Here is a 27,687-nt window from a genome sequence, read left to right as displayed (position 1 = left end):
TGGCCTAAACCGATAACAATGGTGACTCATAGCCAACATTTATGATGATTTTTTGTGCCTCCACATAAAGAGAAACTGGATCCCAAAAATGGATAAATATTGGTGTTTGGTGAGGTGGGGGTTTGGCCATATTTAAGAAACTACACGCTGCCATCCTCGTCCAATCAAGTCATAAAGTCAAAGAGAATCACATGGAGAATATAATACTAACTAACTTCAAGGGTTAATTTAGCCGATCATAATAGAGTCTCGTACCAAACAGGTCGGCGGTCACAAGTACGAATTTTACTGCTCCGAATCTTTACCAAACAGGTTGGTTTGATAGTTTTCTCTGTCTTGACTGCGGGCACCATTTCCCCGGTCCTAACCTAAATTTTAACAACAACAAAAAAACAATATAAGCGTTACAGTAACATTGTACTAAGATAACTACATTATTATCCTTAATTCATAATTCTTTGTGGATTGTGCTTGCGTCCCTATATAAATCTCTCTGCATGCAGCTGAGTTCAGCTGCAATCTTCAGAGTGGACGAAGCTTCCTTGCATTGTTGCATTTCTGCGAGTGCGCGCTGAAGAGACATCACAATCAATCAACTTTGCAATCTCGTTGGACCATCATCATCATCATCATCTGGTAAATAGATTCATCTCCTTTTTTCAAATTTCATGACTCATGATCCATGATGACACCACCACAATGCTGTTCCTTTCTCAGCCACTGAATGTGTATTGTATTGGATGAAACAAAGAAAAAAAGTGCTACCTTTTCAATTATTGTTTTTACCCTTTTTGAGGAACAACATCATAAAATTTCAAGAATAACACCAAAAACCCCACACAAACCCTGATTTCTATAGTTCACAGGTTGTCTTGTCTTGCATGCATCACGGTCTTTGCAGGTGTTGTGTTTGTTAGATTGTCTGTGTCTTTTGTGTGGTATTTATTGTGGGATTTTTCACTTTTCCATAACTCTTGGGAGTAATTGGAATTTGCAACTTTAATTTTGTGTTATTGGAATTGCAGCTTCTGTAATGTTATTGATCTTCTGAATTCTGTTTCTGTGGAAAGGAATTTGGGAAATGATTTAGCTTCTGATAGGAGTTAATCATGTTATTCTCTGTTCCATTCATTCTCTTATTTATTGCTCTGTTATTTTGCTTGAGACACCATTTCTAGATTACCCCTCCTCTCATTTTGCATGAAAGTTTGTGACTTTTTCTAACCCTTGCCTTTTCTTAGTAGAATTGCTCAATTCAGCATCTGAATTCTTGGGGAATTCACCTGTTTTCCCCCATTTCTGTTTTGAATTTTTGTTTTAATTTGGACTGGAGAGACTACAAGTGATAGATATGCATGTGCTTCTTGGATTCTTCCTATAATTTGTTGTCCCCCGAATCTCGTGAAAGCTTCGATTTTAATTGAAATACTGATCATTTTGTACCTTAGGAAACTTGGAGTTTTCCCTCTCTCTTTTTGTCAGTGCAAAATTTTGGAGTGCCTCTCAATTGAAGTTGAAACCTAAGTTGGTGGCAGAGAAATGTCACAGTAAATAAAATTTTGTTTAAAATTGGTTTCAACTTTTAAGTCTTTCTGAATTTCTTTGGTTGCAAATGGAGTTGGTGAGAAATTGAGAGTGGCAATTGATTTTTACTTTTTTGGCTTGTTTTATTTCCAGAGAAAATGGTAGCTAGAATTGTGGATCTTCGGTCAGACACAGTCACAAAGCCGACTGAAACAATGAGGACTGCTATGGCATTTGCTGAAGTTGATGATGATGTTTTAGGCTTTGACCCAACTGCTTTTCGCTTAGAAGCAGAGATGGCAAAGAAATTCGGCAAGGAAGCAGCTCTTTTTGTTCCCTCAGGCACTATGTCGAACCTTATATGTGTGCTTGCCCATTGTGATGTTAGGGGTAGTGAAGTTATTCTTGGGGATAACTGCCATATCTATATCTATGAGAATGGAGGCATTGCAACTATTGGAGGGGTGCATCCAAGAGTAGTGAAAAATAACAATGATGGAACCATGGACATTGACTTGATTGAGGCTGCTATCAGAGATCCAAAGGGGGAGCTATTTTATCCATCCACAAAGCTTATTTGCTTGGAAAATACTCACGCAAAGTAAGTAATTTATTTACAAAAGAATTTCTTTTAGATTCACTTTCATTGTGATCTTAATACCACAATAATTTAAATTTTCAACTTTGTACATGGGTCTTTGATAATTAGTTCTGCCTGCAGAAAAAAGAACTTAGGGTGCGTTTGAATAAACAGCTTCATAGCTGTTTTCTTTGGGTTTTAGAAGTCCTTTCCTGTTGTAAACTGATTCAAAATTCTAGAAGAATTATAACTAATACTTTCCCTGAATTCAGCTCTGGTGGCAGATGCCTTTCAGCTGAATATACAGATAGAGTTGGAGAGGTTGCTAAGAAGCATGGGTTGAAGCTTCACATCGATGGAGCCCGTATCTTCAATGCATCAGTTGTAAGAAATGTTTTGTTTATTCGTGATTTCTTTAAATTAAATGCCTTGATATAAAGTTTTATTGCGCATCAGATGATTTGGTTTGCTTTGTGAATATATGCATTTGAGTAAATAATATCTCACAGCAAATGGTCTCCAATAATAAACATAGAATGTAGAGAATCATGTCTTTATCGAGTCACTGTAACTGCAATGAAATGTTCAACGTCAGTATATGCAATTGCCAAGATAGAATATCTCCGGGAAATTTCTGTTAGTTTTCACCTCAGGGGCCTTGTGTTAGGCCCCATAGTAATTTGAGACGGATCAGCTGTAGATAACCGAAGGAGTCCCTTGGTTTTCATTTATCATACTAGAAGTTTTTCTTCTGTTAGAATCCTGATTTTGGCTGTTATTTTTCCATTAGTTGTATTTCTTACCTGCTATTCCTGCAAGGCCTATTCATAGAAAAAGGGAACTGCTTGGAAATATTTACTTCATTTAACCACAACTTCATCTATTGCCCTTTAGTTTCTCCTTCCTGCCAACATATGCAAAGAAATATGGAATCGCTTAACTGAAAATTTGATTTTTCAGGCACTTGGTGTTCCTGTGGATAGGCTTGTCCAAGCTGCTGATTCGGTTTCAGTATGTTTCTCTTTTCCTTTTATCTGGGCTTAAAGATTCAACAAGGCTTCTTGACACTGGCACTTATTGGAGCTTATTTAGTGCATTTCCTAGTAGATAAGCTCCAATAAGCCCATATCCAAACAGGCTCTGTGTCAATTTATTGAAGAAAGTTTCCGAGGACTAGTTACCTATTTCAAATCAAACTTGGTTACTTCTCCATCCTAGTGAATAATAAAAAATTTAACTGACTTATACTTCCTTTGAAAATATGATTTAGGTTTGCCTGTCTAAAGGTATAGGTGCTCCGGTTGGATCTGTTATTATTGGTTCTGAGAACTTTATCGCCAAGGTAGTTCAATTTTTTTGACAGATATTAATGAAAGCTATATTCTTCCTGAATGACCAATATTTAAGTCTAGTTGATATATTTTCTTTTAGGCTAGAGTTCTCCGGAAAGCGTTGGGTGGTGGGATGAGACAGATTGGCATCCTTTGTGCTGCTGCACTTGTTGGGTTACATGAAAATGTTGGAAAGCTGGAAAGTGATCACAAGAATGCTAGAACTTTGGCTGGTAAATGTCTTGCAATTTGAAATGATGCCACATGGTTCAGCATCTGTTTGAGGAATTATAATTTTATTTAAAAGTAAAAATCTTTTTCTTTTGAACTTGCTTTTCTCCTGTAATTTTTTTTCACTTCTTTTCAGATGGACTGAGTGAAATTCGAGGACTCAAAGTCGATGCCAGTTCTGTGGAGACCAATATGGTGAGTATGTATTATAGTGTAACTTATGCTAGTGTAAATGTTTCATTTCTCTGATTACTTTTGCTTTGAAGAATTTTCCATTATTTCTTAAGTTGTGATCATTGCTTAGTTTTTGTCCCTATTGCCAAGTGCCAACAACTTAAATTATGAGCAAGTATTTGTGAGCTCGGGCTATCATTAGAGCTTTGTACAGATCCATAACTAAGTCAGATTGAAGGTTCTACAAATGACAATTCTTTATTTATCTGTATCCTAACTGCTAAGTTTTTTCTACCCTTGATACCAGATATTTATTGGAATCGAAGGTTCATGGACTACAGCAGAAAAGATACGCAAGTACTTGGAAGAACGCAATATCCTTCTGATGAAAGATAGCTCTTCAAGGTCTTGTACTCTTGTTTCAGTTATACCTCTACAATATTCAATCTGTTATAAGTAATTGAAATAATTGTTAACTTCTAAATTCTGAGACTGTCTGAGATAGTGAGATTTAGTGCACTTAATTATCACAGGAATCAAGCACCCTTTAAAAATGATGTTTCAGTTGCTGTGTTTGTTATCTAGTATCTTCTTTTTTGTGCGTTCAAAATGTCAGAAGAAGATGACCATGTTGATCTTCTCTGTTTTTTTTATTAGTGTAATTTCTTAAGTAAATGTTGTTTATGAATGTGATTCTTTGACTCTTTCCATATGTGAAGTAATTTATTCATTTAAGATAGATAACTTTTCCACTTTGTGGACAATCTAATAAGAAAGAGGCTGATAACATTTTCTGCTTATTCCAGATTGAGAGTTGTCCTTCACCACCAAATATCAGCAAGTGATGTGCAGTATGCCTTGTCATGCTTTCAGGTGATGAGTTGAAGTCGATTATCCTCTTATTATTTAATAAATTTGTACATCCATGATTAGCCCAGTCTTGAGGAGGAGATAACCCCATCACAATTTCATTAAGCAAAATGCTTAGGACCTGCGAACATCCAGTATTAACCCGGTCTCAATGAGGTTGTTCTTCAAAGATTATCTCCTCATTGATGTCGGGTTAATATTAGATTTCTCAGTATGTAGACAGCTCTACAAGTCCTAAGCATTTTACTTAATAATCTTTGTTAATCTTTGAAAGATGACCTCACTGAGACCGGGACATGATAGTTCGGTATGTACAGATTCAATAAGCTTTGTTCTTTTCCTTTAAATAGCATATATTTTAGACATTGTTAGAAGATGAAACTTATTTGTTTTTGTTCAATATTGCAGCAAGCTCTACAATGTGAAAATGGCAATTAGGGGAGGATGGCAGTTTGTTGTCATATTTGTGCATGGAAAGGGGAATTTCAAATTCCATTTGTCTTTGTCTGTGTTAGTTACTTTGATGTACCCTAAATAAGTACAAGGATTTACAATGATGTTCCCATTGTGAATAACATCGTTATGAAGCTATTTTGTTTTGGTAGATACATCGTTATGAAGCTAATTAAGCGTATTGACTATTGAATTGCCTTCTGGGTTATTGTTAGGAATAGGGCATTAGTTTTGGTGCCATCTCAGTTGATTCTCATGCCATTCCTTTTTTTCACACTTTACTAAAATATCCTTAAAAACAATTTCCATCCCTTACGTATTCTCTTCCTATCTTTCAACAACCTCACCACCTCCATTCTCTTTTTATCCTTCACCATCCACCATCCTCTTCTTCTTCAATCTCCACCATTGTCACTACTATCCATCATCTTCCTTTTCTACATCAATCATAACATTCCCTCACCACCATCCTCTGCTTACATTAAACCTATCTCACCCACAATCATCTTCTTCAACTCATCCACCTACATCACTCACAATCATTTTGTTCATCTTACTCATCTTCATTGGTTCTTCAAATCTTCACAATCGAGGTTGGGCTCGCAATTACTCTTTTTCTTGGTGTTTTTCAACGTTTTTGGCCAAGTACATCGACTTTTTTTCGCACCCAAAGTAGGTGCGAAACACACTTTTTTTCCTGTCTGATTTTTTCTCACTTTTAAGTGCGAAAATCACCATGAATTCTCACTTAAAAGTGCGAAAAATCAACTTAAATTCACACTAATAAGTGCATGCTACAAAAATCACGAATGCAACATAAAATTCTCACTTATAAGTGCGAAAGTCACTGTGATTTCTCACTTATAAATGTGAATTTTTATTTTAACATAGGGTATTTTGGGTTTATGAAAAACTAAGGATGGCATTAAAATTAAGAGAGGATGGCACCGAAACCAATCCTCTAAGGAATAAAGTAATTTTTTTACGCTGGGCCAAAGGGGTGTTCACAATAAGGCCTATTTTCACAGAAACAGAAAAAATAGGTTTGGGGATGAAAATTTTAACAAGTTAAACAAATTTCTTTTTTGACCAAAAAAAAATTTTCTTTTAGTTGTTATATTTCAATGGCATTATATGTTCATCAACAATGAAATTATTATTAACCTTACAAAAATACTTTGACCTAGAATTCATCTAACATTAGCATCAACAAAGTTGACACTATTGCTTGTGCTGAAATAGTGGCTTACTTTAAATTAACGTTGGTCGCATCCAAAGCTAAAGTGGTCACTATTTTTTCAATCGAATGGACAAGAAGCTAATGTTTAAGTGGCACAAGTTTGAATTGTGTCAGTGTTGCATCGGCTCAGGCGATGTTAACCGACCAAAATTAGTGTCACGTCACATCTTGGTGAGGCTAGCTCTTTTAGCGAGGGTTTTTATTTTTCATCAGTTAGACTCGAACTCAAAACTTTACTCAAGGGAAATCAAACGCACCACATAAACTAATTACCATCCGTTAAAAAATCATTATAATTTTCTAATTACGCATGCATCATGGTGAATTATTATTGAACAACACGTGTATTTGGCGTTTATTCATACAGATGTGCAGAGTATCTCTCAGTAAAAAATGTCAATTGCAAGAATTGGCTCTATTGGCTGTAGTCATGCTAATATCTAGAAAGTAGTAAATAAAATCTGAACTAATTTTTTGTTGTTTTTCTTGTCCATTTTCTTTTTTCACTTAATCCTTGCTTCGATCGATTTACCCCTGTCCTCCTCCGACCGAGTCTCTGACCTCAACCAGGCTGCTCAGGTGACGGTTTTGTCCTTGCTGGTGTTTGTGGTTAGTGGTAGTTTCTTGCAGAGACTTGTGAGTGGGGTCTAGAGGACATGCATGGCCAAAATGCTGAGACTTGGCTGTGTAAAGCGCATAGGAAATTAATGTCAATTTCTCAATCACATGTTTATAGATCTTGCTTCAGACCTTCATTAACTATTGTTGTGCACTGCACGTAATGAATATATCATGATAGTCAGAGAGGCAATTGATGTTTAATTTCTATATCTTTATGTGATTTAATAAAGGATAAAACTGAAGAAGTGCACTAATGAATCCTCTGAACGCACATCGTATTATTTTTCATAAGATTAACCATGTGTGTTTCTTTTATATCAGGTATCATAAGTTTTTAGATTTAATCGAGAAAAAAGTGTACATGCACTTGGTTTCATTGATCATGAAATGCTTTACATAATATTGCTTATGGACATAATAGATTTCATGATGAATGAATGTGAAATGAAGTATGATATTTTTTTCACTGATTGCCAAGGTTTGTATTTCCTAAATACATGTATTAGAGACTATTTTGATGAGTGTTTTCCTTATAGTCATTCATCTAAATCATTATATACTAACAAAAAAATCACTTTCGTTCAACTAACAATTATCATACATCTATGACTTTTTTTTTTGACAGTACATCTATGACTTGTATAATTAGAAACTAGTGTTATCTATATATTTTTCCCCAACTTATACATTCGAATCTAAAATGTCCCTGATTTTTTTTTAATTTAAAATGTTGCATCTACATCGTCAAGTTTATGTAGCATATTTTATTTTTATTTATTATTTATTTATAGGTTACCGTTTATCATTTTGTGGTTACCATTTTTATTTATCAATAATCAGTCCACGTAGACGATCATATGAGATTTTCACATCTGCTTTAATCTCTCAAAAATTTCTTTCATCAAATTTAATCATTCTTCTGTTTTCCTCTTCTCCTTCTTCTCATTCCTCTTGAAAAGTATTAGTAGGATGAGTTACAATCACTTTCATTTGACCATAAAGATTAACTATATTCGGTGTTTAAATCTAAACTATCTAGACCCAAAAAATTTCGCTGAAATGCAAATTTAAAAAACTTGAGATAGAACGGGTCAATAGAGAGAATTGTTGGGGTTGATTGCAATGTAAGTCCCACATTGCTAATGAAGGAGAAAAAAGATCAAGTTATGCATTTTGGAGAAGTCCCACATCGCTTAGATTAGTGAGGGGTGGGAGGGTCCAAGACTATATATAGGGATCTCAAGCTCTTTGTTTCAACACACCAAAAACATAAAGTAGTAGCACCTGAAAACACTTTAAGTTTATATTTGTGTTTTCTTTTCTCTTATGCTCTTGTTTTATAGTATTGTGAGATGTAATTCAAATATTTACTTTGGAGAGTGTGGGTGTACTGGGGTCATGGGGTGGTTGAGGGTGAAGTCTATGTGTTGTAACAATTTTCACATAGTGTTTATTCTCTGATTGTCGGTTTTGACAACGGCCGTGATTTTTTCTCCGGTTTTAAAGTTTCCATGTTATATTCTTGTGTTGTTCATTGCTCTCCTATTTTTATTTTACTTCTTCAACTATCTTATTCCTAACAAGAATCGGGTCCTACACACTCTAACAAGAGCCCTCTAACTTACACGACCCAAATAACAAGAGCCCTCTAACTTACACGACCCAAATAATTATCAGACATTTTTACAACTTTCTCGTGTGTGCATGGCCCACCCACTGAAAATTTTAGTGAACTTTTCATCAAGTTTATTTAATTTAATTTGGTAGGTGATTCTACACGCGCCAAATCACACGCACACACTGGTTTCTTGAATTTCTGTATTCTCGAGAGAGGGAGAAAAGTTCATATATGCTTGGATACCATGAGACACTAATATTTTATACCTCCCTTCAAGGCAAATGTAGCAACATTGTGAAACAGAGGACACCTTATATACTTACAGGGAGCCCTTTTGTTCCCTGGATATGAAGCGGGGACCAGAGAAAGAATTACTCATCTTTTAAATGCTCTATTTTATTTATTTATTCTTTCCATTTTGAGTGCAAAGCTAGTTAATTTTCTTCAACTACGTATACACTAACATAGATCTATCCATTTATTGGCCCCTACCACAACCACATGAGCCTATATATACTGGCCATATCCCCAAAATCACCCATGGGGGCCTGCCCCTATTTCTAGGTTTTGAGATTACAAATGTTGGGGATGATCTGTTTTTTACTCTATATGGTACACAACGGATATCAAGACTCGTACCATTTTTAACAATATCAATACCAATTCTAGGCCTGTTCACAAAGCCAAGGCCCAGCCCGGCCCGATCCGCACCTGAATAAATCGCAATCAATTGGGTGGGTCAGGTCAGATGACGGGCTGATGATTAGATGAAGAATCATATATAGTTTAGGTGGTATGAATCGGTCAGTTTCGGTTTGGGATCCTTCATGATTGAACCGACCGACTAGCGATGGAAATAAAAAAACAGGTAATTTTCTATCAACGACTAGCCTATTCTCCCCTTAATTAACTAGACATTTCTTTCTCATTCACCATGAAAAAACCCTAAAGCCACCTTTCCCTCTCAACGTCGCCTCTCCCTCTCTATCTTCTTAACACCGCCTCTTCTCTCCCTCTCCTCTTACTTCACTTCCTGTTCATGGCAAACTCTAGAGGCGTTGTACTAGTCCATTTCTCTTCTCCCCTTCCCAGCCATTGCAAACCCTAACCCTAGTGTCATCGTCGTCAACGAGTAGATCCAAGGCCATCGAGATTGAAGTGTACTCCTCAACAAGTAGATCTATGGCTTCAAAGCACATCCTCAACGACTATATCCTTTGTGCCTTCACAACACGCTTCACCTCCACCTCACTATGGACTTGCATGCAAGAAGAACGTGGTGTTGAAGATGAAGAATGTTGTCAAAAGAAAATTACTTTAACATTGACATAAAAAATTGATAATCTATATGATATATTAAGCCTATTTAAGATTATTGTCAAAAGAAAATTACTTTAACAAAGGCCACAAAATGTCTATACACGGCCTAGGCCCATACTAGCTAGATTGATTGATAATGCTCATGACATGTGGACAGGTGACAAACTTTTTCATATGTTAAAGAATAAGGTTAATTTTTTTTTTCCAATTACTCCATCCATCCCTACTTGAATTGTGAGCTCATTTTAACATAACTATGTTTATTAAGAAAACATGTCATGATAATTAATGCATTAATTTTTTTATGTAATCTTTCACATTTACTGTTAATTAATGTATTGAGTAATGTGAAAATATTAATTATTATGGGTATGTTCTTGGTGATGATGAATGACGAAGAAGAAAAAAATGAAGATAGAGTTCGGGTGGAGAAGAAAATCAACAATTTTGATTTTAGTCCCTCTATTATTCACGTAAGTATTAATAAAAAAATTGGAAATAGCCGTGAAATTCCACATTACAAATGATGCCTGTGTGGATGGGTAAGTGTGGTGACACATCATCACTAAATTGGTCAAATGGACCAAAGCATGGTTATTTCCGAAAATTAAGGATGTATTTCTAAGGAAAAAATTTGAGAGACTAATACCAATTATTAGTTATTTTGTAGGGACTAGGAAAATATTTTTGAAAAGAGAGAGAACCGAAACTAAACAGTTAAGAATGAAAACAACTTTGATATATTTACACCCCACTTTCTCTTCTATTTCATTTTCACCAATTTTTTTTCATATATCTTTGTTCTTTTCTCATCACATCACGCATCAGATTCCTCTCTCTCTCTCTCTCTCTCTCTCTCTCTCTCTCTCTCTCTCTCTCTCTCTCTCTCTCTCTCTCTCTCTCTCTCTCTCTCTCTCTCTCTCTCTCTCTCTCTCTCTCTCTCTCTCTTCTCTCTCTCTCTCTCTCTCTCTCTCTCTCTCTCTCTCTCTCTCTCTCTCTCTCTCTCTCTCTCTCTCTCTCTCTCTCTCTCTCTCTCTCTCTCTCTCTCTCTCTCTCTCTCTCTCTCTCTCTCTCTCTCTCTCTCTCTCTCTCTCTCTCTCTCTCTAAATATATATATTTGCGTGTGAGTGTATAGAATGTGAACAAACAATTTTATGAGTGTAATTAGTGCATCAGGTGTGCGTGTTACAAGTAAAATTAGCATATGGTAGTCTGACGCCAACATTCAGAACCACGAAATGAGTGGGGCCCAATTAACCATAGCGTCGGTTACTGTTGTTGCTAATTTGGCCTATGAATGTAGCTAGCATCAGCCATAAATTGTTGCTAACTATGGCCCTGTGGCAGGTGAATGTTAGTCAAAAAGTTATTTTAACGTTTGTCGCAACCAACAGTAATTTACATTAAGTCGATGCTAAGTGTCATCGATCGGTTTGACCAACGACTAAAACAAGATGATTTTTTATAATTTCGCTCAGTCTAAGATTAGCCAATGTTAAAGAGCTAAAATTAGAGTCGACAACGAGACCAACTAAATTAAGTATTAATTGTGGTGTCGATCCTATTATACGAAAGGCTATTTATGTGTACCTCTTTATTTCTTATGCTGAATCAGAATGTTACATCTATATATCTATCTATCTATACTATATATAAAGGGAGAGTATGTGCAGCCTTAGGGGCAAACTTGTCATTCCACAATTAATTCAAAAAACTATGAAAGTTGGGCATGGATATTCTTGTAAAAATCAATTTATTTCACTTAAATTAAATCTCAGCCGTTGATTCATAAGCAACTTCAAATTGCCTAATAATTATTTACCAAAAAAAGTGCCTAATGAAAAAAAAACCATTCAAATTCCTAGAACCTTTAATGCAATTTAGAAGTTATATAAAAATTAAGAGATTAATTGACAAGAAGTTAAAAAAAATTGTAACCTTCAAAATTGGTTTAAAATCCTTCATCAAAGTATCTAATTATGACATAAAAATAAATAATTAAATCCAAGAGAAAAAATCATTCCACTTCTACAACTTCATTCTCATTTACTTACTATATAAATAACAAAAAAGTCTTCATCTCAACACACAATTACCCACTCAAACATCTTTATCTTTGAAATGGTTTCTCACACTTTAGCATTGTTGCATATGCCTCAGTCTCAAAAATAGATAACTTGGTTTGCAAAAGAACCATTGTTTATCTCTCTCAAATTGAGGCTAAAAGATAAAGCTCGCAAGTCGCAAACATAATTCATCAAACTATGGATATTCGACCAACGACACAAGTAAGTTTCGTACATATCAATGTTTTAATTCTTTCTTTTTTATCATCTAATTTTTTCTATAAGTTTAACAGTCATAAATCCACCTTTTTCATATAATGTCCAATTCCAACATAGAATCAAATCAATCGAGTCAAGAAACTTTTGCGAGGATTCAACAATCTAACATTTCTACCGGTAAAACAACTTTTATTTGAGTTATATTGGGCTGGTGTTTGGTTAACTAAATTGCTTTTATATATTCTCTAAAAATCTTTTCAATTTAAATATTTGTAGAAAACATTGTACTAGAACAAAACACAAATGTGTGAATCTCTCATGTCAAGGTCTTGGTGCGAAGCAGAAATTCACCGATTCAAAGAAACCATGTTGATGGCAAATGAACCTCTACAAGAATTTAACAACCTTGAACTGTAGTCTCCCCCTTTCAAACTGTAGTCTTTTTTTTAATAAAATGTGATCTATGTCCAAAGTGCACTTTTAGATATTTTTGGTTTTGTTTAGGTTGTTACCATTGTTCACTATTTTGGGGTGTGTTCAATGTTGTGAAATCAATTAAGATGACGCAGCAAAAGAGAGAGCTGTAGAAAGTAGACTTTGACTTCCATGTTGGATGTTTTATTAGATTTGAATTGTCACCTTAGAGTTGTTTCTGAGTGATCTAACAATACCATTCAGGATAGAAATTTTTGACATAGAAAGTGGTTCACTATTATCACCACTCCCATTTTCATCCGGAACTTCATTTGACTATTCCATTGGCTACCTTGGTATCAAGAGAGTCAAGCCATCTTTCTGAGTACAATAGAATTTTTTAGTTCAGTCTCTGTATTATTAAGTAAAATTTTCATAAAACAATACCACTGTAAGACCCAAGTTTTTAAGCTTAGAATAAGTGGAAGAGATTTCCATTTACGATTAGGCTTGATGTATCGTGAAAGGAAACCTGAACAAGAGTTTACCAAATGAAATAAATTTATGAAGGAGAAAGTTCAGGAAAAGTCAAAGGATCGTATCGAAGTCGATAAAAGTTATAGCACGATCGTTTTACGCTTAAACCTAGGTCAGAAACCCTAGTATATAGCTAATTTTCACTTTTAGGCACGACGGAAGTTAATTCCAAAAATCTTCAGAGAAATGTTAGAACTTCTCTTTTTCCATATATCACAATCGTTTCGAGGCGAAACTCTAGGATCTACGAACGTCCGATTCCAATCATCGGAAGTTTGCCGAAACCGAATCCCTGGTATTTCAAAACCCTAGAATTTCTCGACGATGAAGACTTTTTCTATTCAGAGCTTCAAATGAATATTCTACACGCGTACACCCATTTCTCTTGATGATTTCAATCTTTCTTCCGAATGAAGTTTTCCATTCCGACATTCGATGGAAAAAACAACTTATCGGGTAAAATAGTTTTATACCGACTATGCTTTAGTTGCCAAAAATACAAAGAGACCTCATTTTAGTTTTGGAATTCTTTCGCCAAAACATATCTATTAATTCACGGAGTATGACGCCGGAAAAATCAGATTCGCGAAACTTTCATTTTCCCGCGAATTTCCAACCTTTATATATAGCAAAGAAAGGAAGAAAAACTCAAATTTTCCTCCATTTTCTTCATCAAGGCCGCGAGTTCTACAAGGGAGGGAGAAGAGAAGATTTTCTTCATCGTTTGCTTGATCGTCGATCAATCAGTTGCTATTTCAAGGCTTCGAGGTATAGTCGCTAATCCTTACCTCTGATCGCTTTTTCCATAGCTTTTCTGTAGAGTTTTCTGAGCGGATAGTTTATGGGTTTTTGCAAAACTATCCTGAATCTTTCATTTCTGATTCTAAATCTCTTCCTTATGCGCCCAAGATCACTTCTGCCGGATTAGATTTTCCGTTATGTCGCCGGAATTCCGCCGGAATCAATTTTAGCCTTAAATACCCATTTTGGAGTTTTTGAGGTAAAGCTTCAACCTTTAGGCTAAAAACTATCGCCTTAGCTTAGTGTTAGTAGGATTAGTTGTCATAAACGTCGTTAGTAACGTCCCTGCAAAATTTGGTTTTTGGGATTTCAGTTTTGAAATTTCTAAGTTAAAAATCATGACCAAAATACCCCTGCGACAGTTTTTGATCCGATAATTTTTCCGAGTTCAGAATACCCTTAGTTACGGCTAATGAAAGCATAGGAACCAAGTTTGATCGAAGAAAAATCGAGCCCCACAATTGTGAAAAGTGGCCGAGCCCTATAGGGGAGGAGGGGGAAAATTCCTTTTCCGAAAACTTGTCCTTTCGCGCTAGATTATCGTACCTCGGAGTATGAACTACTTCGTGTAACCTTAGTGAGCATTGATAGCTTAGTTTCCGATAGATTTTGATAGAATTTTGTGGTTTTACTTTAAAGGTTCTTTTGAAGAATTTCCTGAAGATCAAGGAGCTCATTGTGAAGGAACGTTTGAGGAGAACGCTGGAATAACTAGAGGTAAGGGCAACTTACCTTACTAGCTAATGCTTTAGGTGTCGACGAATTCGACTTGATTTATTGTTTATGCACTTGTTTGTGATTGACTGGGAAAAGTTTTCTGAGGCTTCGGCTGACAATGTAGATGATTCATCTACTGAATGTTTTTGGAGATTGACTTACATGCTATGTGCTATGTGGGTAATCTAGGATGTGTGGTGCATGCCTTATATGCTAAGTGCTATGTGGTTATTGCTTATTATGTTGATATATGACATGTTGATTGATGGTGCTGAGTTATTTATGCTTTAGCAATGAAATATGAGTTTCTGAATAGTGAGAATAGCGGGCAGGTCATGCCGATTTTATTTTGAGAGTTTTGAGAAAGTTCGATAGGACGAATGAGATTCGGGCCTTGTTATGGTTTTTCATGGATCGAGACATTCTCTGGAGTCATTTGGGATTTGGAGATCCCGAAAACTTATAAGATTCGCGATAAGATTAAAAGGATATTATTTTGTGAAGAAAACTCATAAGACCTTAAACAACCTCTAAATCTTTAAGTAATGATGATAATCTCGAAGGAAGCTTAGGAGTCGAATCTTAGTTTTGGAAAACGAGAAGTGTCGTCAGATCCAAATGTTGAGATATTGAGAGGTTTTGAGTATGTTGATACTCTTGTGCTCTGGGAGCAGTTGTGTTGTTGGGCTATCTGAGAGATAAGCCGGGAAACGGGTAGTTTCCGAGCATGTTGATGCTCTTTGCTCGTTGAGCAGTGTTGACCATCGGATAGAGATGAGTCGGATGATTTGGAGATCATCATGAGATACAGTTTATACCTTCGGGTACAGTTTATACCTTCGGGTACTGTTATGCCTTCGGGTACAGTTTATGCCTTCGGGTACAGTTTATGCCTTCGGGTACAGTTTATACCTTCGGGTACAGTTTATACCTTCGGGTACCGTTTATGCCTTCGAGTACAGTTTATGCCTTCGGGTACAGTTTATACCTTCGGGTACAGTTTATACCTTCGGGTAATTCGGACATCGACGGGGGATATGATCGACCGTGAGGTTAGGATCGACCTGTTGATTGTCGGGCATAGCGGAGGGAAAATTCGACCCGCAGGGTTAGGACTGATCCGGCTATGTCAAGGTTGTAAGTGACACTCGGGGGTTATGGTCGACACAATGCCAGTGTTAGGACCGACTCAAACGTGCCCAGCCTATTCTTTCTGGAACCGTCGAGAGTGACGTTGCATTGACATATCATGCACTCTAATTGTATCGTTATGTGTTTTGACGAGTTGATGTTGATAAACATCGTTATGTGTTTTGATGAGTAGATGTTGATAGATATCGTTATGTGCTTTGATGATGGAATTGTACTAGAGTGTTGATAACATGTTATGTTTAAACCTTAGGGTAGACAATGCAGAACTTATATGTATATAGACAACATATATATATATACCCCTTATACTTTATCTGGTGTCTTGTATTCTCTATCCTATATTCCGTAAGTTGACCCTTGCACGTGCTACCTGTGTTTGGGGGGCTATGTATGCCCTTTTTGTCAGATGTCGTTGGTGGATTCTTCCGTGATTCCTCGTCGTTTCGGGAAAGACCCGGAGCGAAATGACTACTATTGAGCCTTCGACGTGGACCCGGACTTCATGCATGACCAGATGGGAGTCGATGATGGAAGTATGGGGGATGGGTGATTAGAGTCTATTAAGGTTGGGTGTTAGTGTCCTAGCTCTGACTTATTCTTATTTTTGAGGGCTTGTGTTGCTGACACTTGACCTAACATTTTGGGATTGTACATTTTGCCTACGGGCATTACACTTTTCTACTTTCCGTCATTGGAGGTTACTCGTGACGAGGTCGCTATTTACAGCGGGGGATGCTATATATATTGTATATTAGTTCTGTTGCCTTTCGCATTTGGGTTTTATTTAATTCAGTCTTGTCTTAGTTATTATCAAAAAAAAAATATTTACGTTTTTCCGCATTAAGTTTACTTTTGGTTACTAAAGTGACGCCACCGAAATCGGGGTGTTACAACCACCATTAAGATAACATGATTCTTTTCCAAACAATTTCTTAGTAGAATAATTAGTATTCATGAGTCATTCGGTGTTCATATGTTTGTCATTTTCTATGGGATGAGAAATAATTAATAGATTGCTTACAAAATAACAACAATGTGAATTTAATCTTCCTATGTTCTATCCTTCGTTAGACTCGCCCCATAAACTCAACAACAACAGACGTAGGAACCATGCTAAACTTATTGAAATTAGAAATAAAGTTAAAAATATAATTAAAAATGGAACAATAAAATATAAATTGATAGTCAATGGTAAAATACCAATTTGCTATTTAACTTTTGTTTGAGTAGTTTTTTGGTACCTATTTTAATATTCAGTTTATATATCTCATAAGCACAGTCAATTTATTTTTTATGGTCTTAGTATGATTGACATACCTTAACTGATAACAATATCTATAAAAATGTCAATATAAGGATGAAAGATTAGGATTCTCAAGAAATTCTGAGTTGAATAAACTGAAATGACAAATCGAAATATAGAAATCATGATAATGACATAATTTAATTGACCTACAGTAGATATGTTTAGTTTCATGATTCCAACGTGTATGTACTCAATTAAGTAGCATAATAATAATTTTATTGGACATTAAAAAAAATTAACGGTGTTGTTTCAAATAAAATTACTAAATGCTATGTAACACAATTAAGTGTATTAAAAATTTGAAACTGATGTCAATTAATACGTAGGGGTTGTGCACAAGTATGAATGTGCAAATGATTTGATTAAATTAAAACATAGGAGAGTTAGAAAAGTGATGGAATCCCAAGGGGATTTTGGTGAAGCTTACAATTGAATAATAAACGTACATAAATTAATAAATTAATATTTTTTAATGGTTTTAGACACATGCTTTAAGTACTAACTTGCCACTACCTCTTTTTTTTTATAGGCAAATGTTAGTGGTTAGTTGTTAGTAATTACAAATGTACTTTCTCAGGGTTCGAACCCTAGACCTCCATCTCCACTACATCTCTTATGAGAGTAACTTTTTAACTTCTCTATTTCTGCTCATCCACGTGTCTCTTTGTTTTGTTTTAACTAAAGACTATTAATATGTAGGGGTTGTGCACAAGTATTAATGTGCAAATGATTTGAATAAATTAAAACGTAGGGCGTTAGCAAAGTGATGAAATCTCAAGGGAATTTTAGTGAAGCTTACAATTGAATAATGAAGGTACATAAATTAATATATTAATATATTTTAATATATTTGTAGAAATATTCTTACTAACTTGCCACTACCTCTCTCTTATGAGAGTAACTTTTTAAATTCTCTATTTCTACCCACCCATGTGTCTCTTTATTTTTGTTTTAACTAAAGATTGTGTAACACCATTAAGTCTATTAAAAAAAATAAAATCGATGTCAATTAATACGTAGGAGTTGTGCACAAGTATTGATGTGCAAATGATTTGATTAAATTAAAACATAAGGGAGTTAGCAAAGTGATGGAATAAAAAGTGGTTTTTAGTGATTTTTTTTTTGAAACAGTGAAACTTACAATTGAATAATAAAGGTACTTAAATTAATAAATTAATATTTTTTAATATAATTTTAGAAATGTTCTTCAAGTACTAACTTGCCACTAACTCTATTATGAGAGTGACTTTTTAATTTCTCTATTTCTGCCCACCCATGTGTCTTTTTTACTTTATATATAGTCATTGTTAGAAAATCAACATTTGGCATCTCAGATTTATAAACCATTTCATAAACTATGTACACTATTTTTAAGCATAGGAGATGGAAATGTAGGTAAGCAGATAGAATATGAAACAATCATGGACATCCCTTAGAAATTTTTGGTCTCACATTCAGGTGATCCAATGGCTTCTATTGTCAAGTCTACTTATCTATCTTTCCTTCAAAACTACAAAGATCCAATTTTTTCAACATCGTGCTATTTTAGCTCCTACTAATGAGATTGTTGATAGTTTGAACGAATACATGATATCATTGTTTCTTGGAAAAGAGAAAACTTATTTGAGTGTTGATAACACATGTTTATCATACAACAATTATGAGATCCCAGATTATATCCACACACCGTAGTTTTTAAACACAATAAACTCTTCAGGTTTGCCTATGCACACTCTTTTGTCATGACAATAAATAAAAGTCAAAGACAGTCTTTAAAAAGGGTGAGGTTATATTTTCCAAAATTGGTGTTTTCACATGGCCAGTTATATGTAGCATTCTCTAGAGTCATGCATTGTAAAAGATTAAAAATTCTCATTTGCGATGGTGATGACATCAATTCTCATAGTACTTCAAATGTAGTTTACAAAGAGATATTTCGCAAGGTCATATGAAGAAAATTGTGAGACCCAAGTTTTTAAGCTTAGAATAAATTGGTAAAATTCATATTCACGATTAAGTTCGATTTAACGTGAAGGAAGAATACTGAGCAAGAGTTCATAAAATGGAATAAATTTATGAAGGTGATAGTTCAGGAAAAGGTTAAGGATAATATTAGAATCGATGTAACTTATGACGCAAGAATCATTCGCTTATACCTAGGACAAGATCATTAGTAAACGACTAATTTACCTTTAAAAGAGCGATAGAAACAATTTCCAAAAATTTTCAGATGTATGTTAGAATTTCTCTTATTCCTTTACATGACAAGCGTTTCGATACGAAACCCTGGGATATACGAACGTCCGATTCCAATTCTCGGAGGTATGCCGAAACTAAATCCCTGATAGCTCAAGAACCTTAAAATAAACCGACGATGAAGACTTTTTATATTCGGAGCTTCAAATAAAGATTTCACACGCGTACACCTATTTCTTTCGATGTTTCTAATCTTTCTTCAGAAGGAAGATTTCTCATCCGACATCAACTGCAAAAAGTAGTTTTTCGGGTAAAATCGATTTACACCGACTTTGGATCGTTTGCTTTAAGTCCAAGAAACCTGTTTCGAGTTCTGGAATTCTGTCGCCAGAACCTATCTTAGAATTCACAGAGGAATGCGCAGGAAAAATCGGAATCGCGAAATTTTGATTTTCCCGCATTTTCCCTCACCTATAAATAGGTGAGAAATGAAAAAAAATTCATCACCACCATCACCAAGAGGCCGCGAGCTTGAGAGGAGAAAGAGGGGAAGTGATTTTCGTCGTTTATTGCCTGATCGTCGCACTAACAGTTGCTACGCGTAGACCTCGAGGTGTAGATGCTATTCCTTACTTCTGATCGTCAATTCTGTCGTTTTTCTCTATGTCTTTCTGTGCTCAAAGTTTTGAGCTTTTTGTAAAACTGTCCGAATAACTTGATTTCAGTGTCTAAACATATTCCCTACTAACCCAAGAGAACTTTTAGCGGATTACATTTCGCCGAATCTCGCCGAATCGTCGCAGAGCTTCAAATTATGCTCAAATACCCATTTTCAACTAAAGTTTCGTTCTTTGGATTAAAAACTCTTGACTGAGCTTAGCGTCAGTAGGATTAGCTGTTATAAATGTCGTTAGGAACACGCCCATCAAATATGTTTTTCAAAATTCCGACTTTCAATTTCTGAGCTAAAAATCTTGGCCAAAATACCCCTAAGTCGCATTTCGAATTTTAAATTTTTCTAAGAGTTTCCCTGGCCTAGATATCGCCTATGAATACCTAGGAATTGAATTAGATCGAATAAAAAGAAGTTCGGGAAACCTTATTTTGATAGTGGCCGAAACTTATTTGGTATGGTACCGTGTCCAAAAACAATTTTTGGGTCTGTATGACCTGAGTTATAGCATAGCCCTTTCAATTGTCGAAATTTTGGCGTCGGTTTTGTGTCATTCCGAGTTCTGTAGCTCGAGTTATGCACGTTTTAGCGAATAAAGTGTTTTGGTACAAAACTTGAATCGAGTCAAAACTCATCCATTCGGGGAAAGCCTTCCATTCGTGCCTAAATGTTGCACTCTGAAGCTTCTTGAGCTTTGTCTAACGTTAGTTAATATTGTTTCGGTTGTACCGACTTATTTTGATTGATTTTTGCCTTGTTTGCTCTAAGGTTCGGTTTTGGAAACCTTGGGCTTGACTGAGCAAGCTTGTGAGCGTGACTTACACCGTGATTCTGGAGGAACTAGAGGTGAGGGCAACTTACCTTGCTAGCTAATGTTTTAGGTGTCGATCAATTCGACTTAATTTATTGTTTATGCACTTGATTGTTGATTCACTGGGAAATGTTTTCTGGGGGCTTCGGCCGAGTGAACAAATTGAGACGTGTGTCTCCGTTTTCTGAGGCTTCGGCCGACATTGTCGATTGGGATTTACTTATCGTTTTGATTGTTGTTGATTGATTCACATGCTATGTGTTATATGGTTAATCATAGGATGTGTTGATATATGTGTTTATGATTTGACTGTTGTTATGTTTGAATATTGAACTGAGCTATATGCCATTATTTCTGTTGAGTTTACGATGTCTTGCATATGCTCTATTGAATTGTACTGACTTGAGACAGTACATGATTATATGATTTCGGAGTGTGGGAAAACGTGATGTTATGCATTGCTAATGACGAGGTTTGGGAAATGTTAGGCAGATTCTAACCTGAGGTCTAAGCCATTGCCATTTTAGGATCGAGACCTTCTCGGGAATTATTTGGGTTTATTGGGATCTTCCAACTTATAGAGTTTTGAAACAAACGAAACCAGAACTTGATTTGTAAATGAAATTCATAATACACTAATCAAAGATAGAACACTTTTAAATAATGATGATAACCTCTTGGAAAAGACTTAGGATGTGAAAATGGTTTGGAAAACGGGAAGGGTCGACAATCTAAGTGTGAGGAAAATCCTTGAGTGCGATAGCACCTTTTGCTCCTTTAGCGGTTTACCTAGCCATCCAAAAGATGAGCCAGGGACGATTGGAAAGTCCCCAAGTGCGAGTGCACCATCCTTGCTCATTAATTGAGCAGCCTTTCGGCCATCGAGCTGATGAGCCTGAGTAAATTGAAAAGTCACTGAGTGCGAGCAACATTCTCCTTGTTCGTTGAACAGTCCATTTGGCCATCGAGCTGGTGAGCCAAAGTAACTTGAAAAGTCACTGAGTGCCAGATGCATTCTTTTGCTCGTTGAGCAGTTTGGTTGGCCATCGAGGCGGTGAGCCAAAGTGACTAGGAAAGTTACCAAGTGCGACTAGCACTCCTTTGCTTACTTTAGGGTATTGTAGAGACAATGTACTCTAGCTAAACCCGCGTACCTTGGTGAGGACGTTTCTTTGTTTGGCTAACCATATTGCATCCATGCATACATTTCTTGAAAAGTGTGCTGCTTTCCGAAGGACGATCTTAGATCGGACTTCATAGGAGCGTGCTGCTTCACAGGAGCGTGTTACTTCATAAAAGCGAGGTGTTTTAGCGGAGCTAGTGATAAGTGCCAAATTCACCATGTTTTCCATCATATTTTAGGCACTTATCTATTGTTATTATGGTAAATTTCTTATAAGTTAACTCTTTTTTATGTGGATTATGTAGAAAATGATTTCAATCTCAATTTGAGTTGTAGGGTGAAGAGTATTAGAGAAAGTGCATGATTTGAATGAAAGAAAGCTTGTAAATGAAGAAATCCACTTAACCTTGAAGAATCCCACTCAAGAACTTTGAAATATCAAGAAATCAACCTTGTTGTTCCAATCATGCTTAGCATGTGTTCCAGGGTGCTAAGCATCATCTGGCAATGGAGACTCCTTCAGCATGAAGTAACAGGGTGCTAAGCGTTTAAAATGGAGTGCTAAGCATCATCTGGCGGTGGGGAATCCTTCAGCATGAAGAAACAGGGCGCTAAGCACCTAAAGTGGAGTGCTAAGCACCCTGTAACAGATCTGCAATGCTATAAAACTCAAAGTTCAGCACAAAACAGTGAGTTCACGAAAATCAGAGATAAATACACAAACCCATCACTTGGGGAAAGGGAGAACTCAAAGGAGATCATCAAGGGTGACCTAGGAGGCTAGAGAGAAGGCTTTGGAGCCGATTTCATCGCCGGGGAACCGTCACGGATTCGGTTTTTCATCGTTCTTCTTCTCTTTTATGATTGTAAAGCTATCCGTGGAAATGGATAGCTAATTTCTCATTTGTTGGGATTAGAACCAGTTGTTTTAATGTTCATGTAATCTATTAGATTTCCTTTCATGCAAATTTCATGCTTCTATGTTAAAGAATCAATGGTTTTCTCTTATGCTTCAAGTTATATCTTAGGTTGATCCCCTTGGGTATTTTGATTGATTCAAACTTGTGTAGGGAACTCACATGATCTTGAGTCTGAACTAGAGTTAATCATATGTTTCTTTTCCATGATTCAATGATTTTTACCTTGTGCTTCATGCTTGTTTTGGATTGATCACCTAGAACATGAATTTAGATTTAATAGGATGGTGGGAACTAACTATTTAAATCTGAATTAGGTAAAATCATCTAATGATTCTAAGGTCTAGGGATAGGGTTAGATCATTAGTCTATTCAAACATCCATGCTTAATGCTACTCACTATTGTTAATCGATCAAGGGATTGAAGGTTAATATAGGGAGTTGATAATCTTCTACACCGGGGGACTGGGTAGTAAGATAAGAAATGGTGGGAGGAATCAATTGCATAGAACGATATTTGTATGTGAATCAATAGAATACATAGAGGTCAAACAACGAAACTCTAATCCCAGCAAAACTATATACCTTGGTGAATCCAATTACTTTATCTGCTTTCTTTATATTTTCATGTTCTTAAACAAACCCCTAATATCTCTGTTAACCATCATTTGAGTTTGTTAGCTATTGAACGGCATAAGTATTACACCTCCCAGTGGATACGACAAAACCCTTTACTATACTACAATTGAGTCTTGAGAGATTCGAACGTAGAGTGGTAAAAAATCTTTCAACAGCTAGATGCTTGGTTTGTCCCATCCATCGAGATGGTGACATTTTATCCGGATCATCTTTTGAGCATGACATTGCATTGGCACGCCATGCACCTAACTATATTTGTTGATGTGTTGAACATCGTTATGTTATTTGTTGATTTGCTGAGATGTTGAATATTGTGTTGTTATTAAAGATTCGTTAAACTGCCATGTATATACCTTAGGGTAGGCAACACAGAACATACATGTATGTACACAATATATATATATATATATATATATATATACCCCCTTATTCTTCACATGTTGCTTGTATTATTTATCATATTCTGTGAGTTGACCCTCGCGCCTTGGCTTTGTGTGTATGTTCGTGTTTGGGCGGTCGGCCTGCTGCCAGACGCTCAACAGCTGTTTCGTCGTTCGGGGAGAACCCGGAGCGAAATGACTACTACTGAGTCTTCGACGTGGACTCGGGCTTCATGCAGGATCGGATGGGGGTCGATGTTAGGGGTGTAGTATATCGGGTGTCGTTGTCATAGCTCTGATTGTCATTTCTTATTTTGGGTTAGGGTAGGTCCCCGACTGTAACACCCCGATTTCGGTGGCGTCACTTTAGTAACCAAAATAAACTTAATGCGGAAAAACGTGAATATTTTTTTTTTTTGATAATAACTAAGACAAGACTGAATTAAATAAAACCCAACAATAACAATAATCAGAACTAATATACAATATATAAACAGCCCCCGCTGTAGTAGTAACCTCGTCACGAGTAAACCTCCAGTGACGGAAAGAAAAGTGTAACGCCCGAAGGCAAAAGGTACAATCCACAAGAAAGGTCAAGTGTCCGCAACACCATCCCTCAAAACTGAGAATAAGCTGGCCCATCGGCCTGAAGCAAGACCTCCTAAGTCCAACCAACTCTCTGTGATTCTCGTAAAGAACCACACAAAAGCTATAGGTGGGAAACTACCCTGTCCTCAAAGAAAACAAATGATGTTCAGAGCTAAGACTCTACTCCTACACTAATCCCATCTCGAGGAGCTCACACCAGCACTAAAACCTACATGCTAGCATGATCGTCGCCCGAATCTGAATCCGGAACGACCTAGTCTATGTACACCATCCGTCCTCCTCTCGCTACCGCGATACGCTCCAGTTCCCGCATCTCAACCCTAGTTCCTCCCGAAGGATGAACCATCATGAATCAGCCCGCCAAAGACATCTGACAAAGGGCGTTTGTTCGCCAAAGCACACACAGAAGACGCGAGGGTCAACTCCAAAGAATTATGTAAATAATAGCACCAATAGATATAAATAAGATAATAGCCACTTAGGCTTATAACTAGGAATAACATCCTAGGGTTGCATATTTCTCAATGAACATAAACGACAGTAAATCACAGTTAACATGCCTCAAATAGAACTAACAAGTACCAAACACACTCATCAACTATGTCAGTATGCATGTTGCATGAAATGATATGCAGGTTAACCCAGTCAACCAATATGCAATCCGGAACGGATGGACATCAACGGATCAGCCCTTCACCAGCCACGGTGGTGCATTTCGGCCCGCGTGCCTCTTACACCACACAAAGGTAGTCAGATCAGTCGTAACCCGTAGGTCTGCCATTTCGGTCTGCTACTAAGAGTCACCTAGCAGCGCTCTTACGCGGAAATCCTGGTCTTATAACCAATTTTGGAATCCGCCGTGGTCCGGTATCTCGCCGTGTTTAAACCACTTAATGAGTGCATGCAATGCAGTGATTAGCCAAACAACGTCTCCGACCTCACTCGACACGTCGCCACGTGTTCTAGCTAAATTAATGTCTCTAAAAGCTTACCCTAAGGTAAAGTCGATTCTGCGACAAAATACAATAATCATAAGATGAGTGCAACCACTCACGATGACTCTTCGGGTCATCAATGCTCTCACGAAGTCTCACGCTTCAGTGAAGTTTCATGCTTTCCACAAGGTCTCACGCCTCAGTGGAGTATCCCGCATTCACAAGGTCTCACGCCTCAGTGAAGCTTCATGCTGTTCACGAGGTCTCACGCCTCAGTGAAGGTCCATGCTTTCCACAAGGTCTCACGCCTCAGTGGAGTATCACGCATTCACAAGGTCTCACGCCTCAGTGAAGCTTCTCGGCTCATCCCTTGGATGACTAACAAACTGCTCAACGAGCGAAGGAGTACCAACATACTCAGAACTTACCAAACTCCTCAACACTTGGATCCGACGACACTCCTCGTTTTTCCAAAACTATGACTTGACTTCCAATGCCTTCCTTCGAGGTTGTTATCATTACTTAAAGATTTTGAGGTTATTTAAGGTCTTATGAATTTTCTTTATAAAATAGATTCCATTTCGTCTTATCGCAAGTCTTATACATTTGCAGGATCTCCCAATCCCAAGTCGCTTCTAGAGGATGTCTCGATCCACTAAACAAAATTAAGGCCCGAACCTCGTTCGTCCTATCAAACTTTCTCAAAACTCTCAAAATAAAATCGGCATGACCTGCCCGCTATTCTCACCATTCAGAATCTCATATTCCAGTACAGAGCATATTTAAATCATCACAATCAACAACATGTCATATATCAATAAATCGCATCATAAACACTTAGCACTTAGCATATAAAGCATGCACCACACATCCTAGATTACCCACATAGCACATAGCATGTAAGACAATCTCAAAAACATTCAGTAGATGAATCATCTACACTGTCAGCCGAAGCCTCAGAAAACATTTTCCAATCACACACAATTCCAGTGCATAAACAGTAAACAATGTCGAAACATCGACCCTAAGCATTAACTAGAGATTCAGTGAGAAGCCCTCACCTGCAGATTCTCCAGGATTATCTTCTAACTCTTCCTCACAAGCAAAGCGTTGCTCCTCAGGAAATTCCTCAAAAGTTCCTTTAAAGCAAAGTCACAGAAATACTATCAGAATCTATCGAGAACTAAGCTATCGATACTTACTAAGGTTACACGAAGTAATCTATACTCTAAGGTACGATAATCTAGCGCGAAAGACAAGTTTTCGGAAAAGGAAATTTTCCTCCTCCCCCTTAATAGGGCTCGGCCACTTTAGGTAATTATGGGGCTCGATTTTTCTTCGATCAAACTTGGTTCCTATGCTATCATTAGCCGTAACTAAGGGTATTCTGAACTCGGAAAAATTATCGGATCGAAAACTGTCGCAGGGGTATTTTGGTCATGATTTTTAACTTAGAAATTTCAAAACTGAAATCCCAAAAACCAAATTTTGCAGGGACGTTACTAACGACGTTTATGACAACTAATCCTACTAACACTAAGCTAAGGCGATAGTTTTTAGCCTAAAGGTTGAAGCTTTACCTCAAAAACTCCAAAAATGGGTATTTAAGGCTAAAATTGATTCCGGCGGAATTCCGGCGACATAACGGAAAATCTAATCCGGCAGAAGTGATCTTGGGCACATATAGAAGAGGTTTAGAATCAGAAATGAAAGATTCAGGATAGTTTTGCAAAAACCCATAAACTATCCGCTCAGAAAACTCTACAGAAAAGCTATGGAAAAAGCGATCAGAGGTAAGGATTAGCGACTATACCTCGAAGCCTTGAAGCAGCAACTGATTGATCGACGATCAAGCAAGGATTGAACAAAATCTCTTCCTCCTTCTTCTCCTTCTTGGCCGCGGGTTTGGGTGGGGAAAATGGTGGAAAATTTGTATTTTTCTTCCTTTCTTGGCTATATATAGAGGTTGGAAATTCGCGGGAAAATGAAAGTTTCGCGAATCTGATTTTTCCGGCGTCATTCTCCGTGAATTAATAGATAGGTTTTGGCGAAAGAATTCCAAAACTAGAATGAGGTCTCTTTGTATTTTTGGCAACTAAAGCATAGTCGGTATAAAACTATTTTACCCGATAAGTTGCTTTTTGCATCGAATGTCGGAATAGAAAACTTCCTTCGGAAGAAAGATTGAAATCATCAAGAGAAATGGGTGTACGCGTGTAGAATATTCATT

General features: G+C 36.7%; 1 protein-coding gene across 4 annotated transcripts; it reads left to right on the top strand.

Moving 5' to 3' along the window:
- The first annotated feature begins 458 nt into the window (after positions 1–458).
- On the top strand, positions 459–5,356 carry LOC130720481 (low-specificity L-threonine aldolase 1-like). Of its 4 annotated transcripts, none has more exons than XM_057571128.1 (10): positions 459–636; positions 1,678–2,125; positions 2,377–2,488; positions 3,065–3,115; positions 3,375–3,446; positions 3,536–3,668; positions 3,803–3,861; positions 4,148–4,245; positions 4,647–4,713; positions 5,119–5,356. In XM_057571128.1, the coding sequence occupies exons 2-10, from the start codon at positions 1,683–1,685 to the stop codon at positions 5,146–5,148; spliced, it is 1,065 nt and encodes a 354-aa protein (XP_057427111.1). In that variant the 5' UTR covers positions 459–636; positions 1,678–1,682; the 3' UTR covers positions 5,149–5,356. The 4 variants fall into 4 exon arrangements, with proteins under 4 accessions (XP_057427111.1, XP_057427112.1, XP_057427113.1 ...); XM_057571129.1 differs by lacking the exon at positions 459–636 and adding an exon at positions 744–901; XM_057571130.1 differs by lacking the exon at positions 459–636 and adding an exon at positions 977–1,111.
- Positions 5,357–27,687: the final 22,331 nt, after the last annotated feature.

Source organism: Lotus japonicus, chromosome 5, assembly GCF_012489685.1.
Source record: "Lotus japonicus ecotype B-129 chromosome 5, LjGifu_v1.2".
NCBI lineage: Eukaryota > Viridiplantae > Streptophyta > Magnoliopsida > Fabales > Fabaceae > Lotus > Lotus japonicus.
This window is presented reverse-complemented; position numbering and strand designations above follow the sequence as displayed.

Excerpts from the sequence above, each read along its gene's own strand:
- LOC130720481 (XM_057571128.1), top strand. The coding sequence starts at position 1,683 with ATGGTAGCTAGAATTGTGGATCTTCGGTCAGACACAGTCACAAAGCCG. Across the intron at positions 3,447-3,535 it reads CTGAGAACTTTATCGCCAAG|GCTAGAGTTCTCCGGAAAGC; the intron begins GTAGTTCAATTT and ends ATTTTCTTTTAG. Across the intron at positions 3,862-4,147 it reads GTTCTGTGGAGACCAATATG|ATATTTATTGGAATCGAAGG; the intron begins GTGAGTATGTAT and ends CCTTGATACCAG.